Raw genomic sequence first — 6,000 nt, 5'->3', positions numbered from 1 at the left:
TTTTAAGTCGAATTTATAGTTTTAATGCGCTATAAGGGTCTTATCGTCAATTGGACTTGCATACTATTTGCTTTTTATTTTTCATTTCTCGAAACCGTTACTTAACAAGGACTTCAAAATAAACCTGGAATCGATCACATCAAATGACGCCGTCCCAAAACAACGACAACACAATAATACTGACAACTAAAAGCTGTACTTCGATCCACCTATTCAAAAGCCCCCACTAACCGAGTGACGGACGTCGGACAATTTAATAATTTGATAAAACTCTACACGAACTGTCCTTATAATTGGGCCCCGACATCGATACGCAAAAACGTGGTATCTGGCTAAAAGAGCACCTATAATTCTGGCAGGGATTTTGCCACACGACCTCGTACATAGACGGTGTGGACTATAAGCCCCCTGACCACGCCTTCGTAGATTTCGATCGTCCAATAGCTGGTTCGGGTGCAGCCGGGGCCTGTTTTGAGCAACGCCTCGACCTCTGTAAAAACTTAGTCGAAACACAGCGTTCGCCGAGTGAAGCCGCGTGGCCGTCCGTATATCCGAATGTTAGATCTAGTGTTCTAATGGACGGGGTGTTTGAACGGAGAAACTTAGTGCAGAGCCGATGTTGATGTTGTTTTGTTTTGTGGGCTGAAGTAAACGGCAAAGTGTTGGGCGTTAAGCTGGAAATGAAGGCAAGTTTCTACTAATTCAATATTTTGCGGTTACTCGCTTCGTTTGTTGAGCAATCTGCTGTTGAAGAACGTGTCACGTTTGTGTTTCCTGATCTTCGAATTTTGTGTTTTCCCTGAATTATGCCTTCCCTCTAAATATGTTTAAAGACCAATCACAATTATTCATTACTTTTAATAAATTAAATTCAAGTACACTTAAGTATTTCTGTTATTATCTAACATTACAGATCGAAACATAGATGAAAGGTATTGAGGATCACAATAGTGGCAATACTATTGAAAGTTATTTTTAGTATCTATTACCACCGATATCTTTAATTTGTTAATTAATAAAATCTGATGAATGTGTTTCCTAAGCGCGGAATCGTTTTAAAAAAGCGTTTTTTTTGTCAAATATATGTTTGCAAATATTTAAATTTGGATTATAGTAAAAAACACATAAAACTCTAAATGTTCTGTTACTATTAGTTGTACGAATATTTTAAACAGTACAAATCATAAAATGAAATGATATATTGACCAAGTTTTTCCTTTGAAACAATAACATAAAAATATGAAACTACAACATAATTAGATGAGTATTTAAAACAGAATACGGCGTACTTCATTCTTGACGAGGCGTGTAATTTTCGTACACTCCGAATTTAAATTAGAATTGTTTAAATAAATTAGATCCTCCATACATATAAACGAGATATTAAGATTTTATAGCTTATTACTAAATACAGCCCTCCGGTTACGCGAAATCTTTTCTGTTTGTAGCCATGGAGGAGGATCTCATACGAAATATTAAATTTATAAAAAGCCGAAGCTTTTCTTTATTCTCGTTCATAAAGCTTAGTTGAGCCCGAAATAGTTCTTTATTTTCATTCATAAAATTTAGTTGAGGCGTTTATTTTTATTTTTATCCATATTGTTCCATGTTATTTGGCAACATTTTGTCTAAGCCGCCAAATTTTAAATATTAAATTGTCACAACATTAGCTTCACATTTCACAATAAAGAAGAGAAATTACTTACTTCAAAGACAACAAGTTTACGAATTACACAAGTACTCTGTACATGTCTAGTACTTAATTTACAATAACCGTAGATTCTCGTCTATTATTTTATTAAAGCTCTTTTATATATGTATATTGAACTATTTTCATTAATCTTTCATAATTTAAGTCAGTGAGACCAATTTGAATAAACAGTAAAAAACAGCAAGCTAAATATATGATCGTGACATGCCTGTTAGATATCTTCACATTGCACATTCCATTACAATTTGAACATTGAAGGTTCAAAAAATATTCAATAAGACATGCATATTTTTTACAAACATGGCGAAGATTGTTTATGCATTCAAAAATCGATAGGAAATGTAAAGTTAAATGATAGAAGGAAGCAAAAGGAAAAGAAATCTTAAGCTTAAGTACAGAAAGGAGATAGTTGCTTTTTGTTGTATTTAAATCCGGCTTTTATAGTTCGAAGCTAGATCGAGTTAGGGTTGAATAAATTCGCATTACAATGTGGTAACCTTCGTGCATTGAACCTAGATTATTACAATGTTGCCTGCTAACTCATACGAAGGTTTATGGTGGATTCTATTTTTCTCTGTTAGATTTTATAACTAAAACAACTGGAAGCCTACAACGAGTCCTTTTTATAATCTTATAAATACAACCAAACGGCCGTGTCAAGCTCACAATTAATAGATGAGTTCATTTATTCGTTTTAATTAATAATAATTAGTGATGAAGGAAATTTGGATATGTATATTCGTAGTCGATCATTTGTTAGTAATGGTACTAGTAGATCAAACCAGGCCTTTTGTAAGACGGACCTCAGATTAGTGTCACAAGAGTCCTGTTTGTAGTATTTTTCATGTCGTTTAAATATCGTGTTCGCCTGTCAAAGTTGTCGATTTCGCTACAATCTCTGAATAAAAATAAATAACAAAGTTTATTTCGTGTCATTACTGCTGGTAGTAACTTGCTCATTTGTGCCATATTATGATCATGTTTTTTTCATTCCTTATCATATTTTATCATAGTCGCAATGAAATATTATAAAAATGTGAACATACTGATCACCTTTGTCTGTATAGGTTTGCCTTAAAGGGTAGCGTATTCATTTACTAAAGTATTAAAGATTAAATGAAAAAAATCATAAAATAAACATATCCTTTTTCATCACAAATACCTACGTATTTTTGCTACTATACTGTATGCGGAATTGTGACTGACTCTATTTTAATTTAAAATATTATGTCGTATGTAATATAAAGGTCCTAGATTTTGATTCCGAAAGAAAACAACAGTATTTTGAGGTTTGGAAGTTATTTAAAAAATACCTTTTTATTATCTCAACAAATAAGAAGGCTTAAGATCTGAGGGCAGACCAAAATTTAAGAAAATGAAACACTAATTCATGAACGCGTTGATTGGTGAACCAATAAAACTTAACAACAATTAGTGTCATATGCCACTACGGTCGTAGCCTCCGTGAATTTTTTATAAATACTTTCTACAATTTCTCTCATTGGTGTTAATTTACACACAGACGAACACCCAATTGATATCACAACGTGAATGAATCTTTCCTTTAGCTAATTATAAGGCGGGTAAGAATATATATCTTCTCATTCGTCTACCAGTCTACCCGTCTCTTAGAAATACGCTGTAATTTTACGTGTGACGTCATTAATATCGATGTTTCGTCAACTTATTGAATTAAAGCCAAATCGTTTTTGGGTGTATACAACATTCTAGATAACCTTCTGATGACATCTTTAAGGATCACATTAAGAAAAGCGAGCGTCGTTTATTATCGTTAAAGATAATTATTTGTGTGGGAAACATTGGTAATTTTATTATAAAGAAATGTAACAGCTATTTGAAAGATATCTTTCTGTAATTTTACGTTTCTTATAATATGCTTATCCGGTAAGCTGAGTTTTATGTCATTGAAGCATAAAATCAGTCTGATGCTTGATCTTATTTATTAAAATTTTTCATAAGTTTTATTTGTTAAGACGCATCGAATAGGAGTTCATTTGCGAAAACACGATAAGTAGTTTAGGAGCTTATTATAAGATAACAAACTAAAATATCCTAATTCATTACTTTGTTCGTTTTGTACATATGTTTGTACGTACATATCTATATGCTCTACAGGTTTTTTCTCCTTTTCTACCTAATCTCAGGAGGTATTCCAGCTTTACTGGTTTGATAGGCGAGCTCACAGGGCTCAGCCTGAGAGAATTTGCTAACACTAGCCCTAGCAAGAGCAGCATGCTGAATCTACTACCGGTTTGGAATCGCGATTCACTAAAGTTCCGGCGGAAAACGCAACGGGTTGTGTCTGTGGGTTAGATTTAATTCTTTAACGCGTTTGCATCTCTTTTTTTCCCCTGTTTATGCTGATAGCCTTGAGAGGCTATTTCAGCTTCGCCCTAACGTTTGTAGGTGAGCTCACGGGGCTCAAACCGGAGTGTTGCTAACACTGACCCTAGCAAGAGCAGTGCTTCGCAGAATCTACCACCGGATCGGAAACGTGACCCATTGAGAAGATCCGGCGAGAAACTCAGCGGGCTAATTCGCTCGTCGAGCCCTTCGTCGCAAGCGACCGATTCGACGAGGATGGTGACCGGTGCTTGGAGTGCTTAAAAGCACCGAGAGTAGATCTTGAAGATAGATCGTGAAGGCCATAGAATACTCTGTCTCCGTCTGTAATAACACGTTGTATGACTTTAGTATGAAATATTATATAATATTATTGTTAAAACTACTCATATGTCATTGTTTGTTGTACTACTACTGGTGGTAGGCACCTCCACTCTACCTATTTCTGCCGTGAAGCAGTAATGCGTTTCGGTTTGAACGGTGGGGCAGCCATTGTATCCCAAGGTGGGTGGCGGCATTTACGTTGTAGATGTGTATGGGCCCCGGAAACCACTTGACATCACGTGGGCTGTGAGTTCGTCCACGTCTTCCGTGCGTCGTATTCGTCCGTTCTGAGGGTCGTGACCTTTACTGAGCACTTTTGTCAGGACTATGTTCTTTCATTCACTTCTGTCCTCCGCGCAGTGGATAGCGACATTGATGCTGGATTCCAAAGTCGTCTTAATCTGATCGGACCAGCATATGGAACTACGCCCCCTAGGCCTCTTTCCTTCCACTTTGCCGGCGATGAGAAGTCTGTCGAGATTGTCACCCTTTTTCCTCGCAACGTGACCGAAAGACTTTAAAATCCTACGTAGGCAAATGGTGGAGAGTCTTAAGGAGACGCCTAGTTCTTCCAGGATTGATGCGTTTGTCCGATTTGCCGTCCAGGGAATTCGCAGCATTTTCCTCCAGTACCACATCTCAAACGCGTCGATCCGACTTCAATCAGCCTACTTCAGAGTCCATGTCTCCGCCCCATATAAGAAAATAGAAAATACAAGACTTGTTACAAGTTTACGCTTGGTTCCCACGTATTCCACGTCTTGGTTCGTCCACGTATCTAAGCAATAAAAAAAAATAAAAAAAGTGTGTGTGTCCGCTCCGACGCACGACTGGAGTTTACTGGATATAAAAAATTAAACGAAACAATACGAGAAAAAGCTCTATATTAGGACAACACGATACACTACAGATTATTAACAAATTAACGAGACACAAAACAAACGACTAACAAATATATGAAAATACAATAATGAGAGAAACGCGCGATCAGTACGAGGCTTTGTGGCGGACTGCCGGCGCAGCAGCCCGGCGCGCATTTCGTGTGACATGCGCAATCAGGCGCATAACGCATTTCGTGTGACATGCTAGTACGATTTTGGTCCCCATAATTTTCATACCCCGGGCCTATATATGTAAATCGATTCTAAAGGAGTAAACTCCAAAAACTGCACCGAAAATTGTTTCAGAAATGTTAAACATAATTACAACAAGTTTCAAATCAATCGTTTTATAGGACCGAAGAGAACACGGATGTTGTTCATTCATAGCTTAGTTTCAATATGAAAGACATCAACGATCATCTAATAAATAACATTTTAACCAATATAAAATAAGAAAAAGTCTGAAAGTGGCACCAGTGACAGAGAAGCTGAGAAGTGCGCGTTTGGGATGGTATGAACATGTGATGAGACGAGATGAAAATGAGGTTGGTCAGAAAATGTTAACTATGAATGTGGAAGAATATAGAGGAAGAGGTAGACCTAAGAAGAAATGGATGGATTGCGTGAAAGACGATATGGGTAAGAGGGGAGTGAGCGAAGAAATGGTATATGATGGAAGGAGAAGACATGTTGCGCCGACCTCAGGTGACTGGGAGAAGA

The 6,000-nt window shown here is 36.9% G+C and overlaps 1 protein-coding gene across 1 annotated transcript in view; it reads left to right on the top strand.

Moving 5' to 3' along the window:
* Positions 1-516: 516 nt before the first annotated feature.
* The window catches only part of Awh (arrowhead PA), a 63,739-nt gene continuing 58,255 nt past the window's right edge, over positions 517-6,000 (top strand). Inside the window, 1 exon segment of the mRNA NM_001257012.1 lies at positions 517-686. Coding sequence (NP_001243941.1) covers positions 681-686 — 6 coding nt within the window. The 5' untranslated portion in view covers positions 517-680.

The sequence above is a fragment of the Bombyx mori genome, chromosome 1, assembly GCF_030269925.1.
Source record: "Bombyx mori chromosome 1, ASM3026992v2".
Taxonomy (NCBI): domain Eukaryota; kingdom Metazoa; phylum Arthropoda; class Insecta; order Lepidoptera; family Bombycidae; genus Bombyx; species Bombyx mori.
Note: the sequence above shows the minus strand (reverse complement) of the source record. Positions and strands in the feature narration are given on the sequence as shown.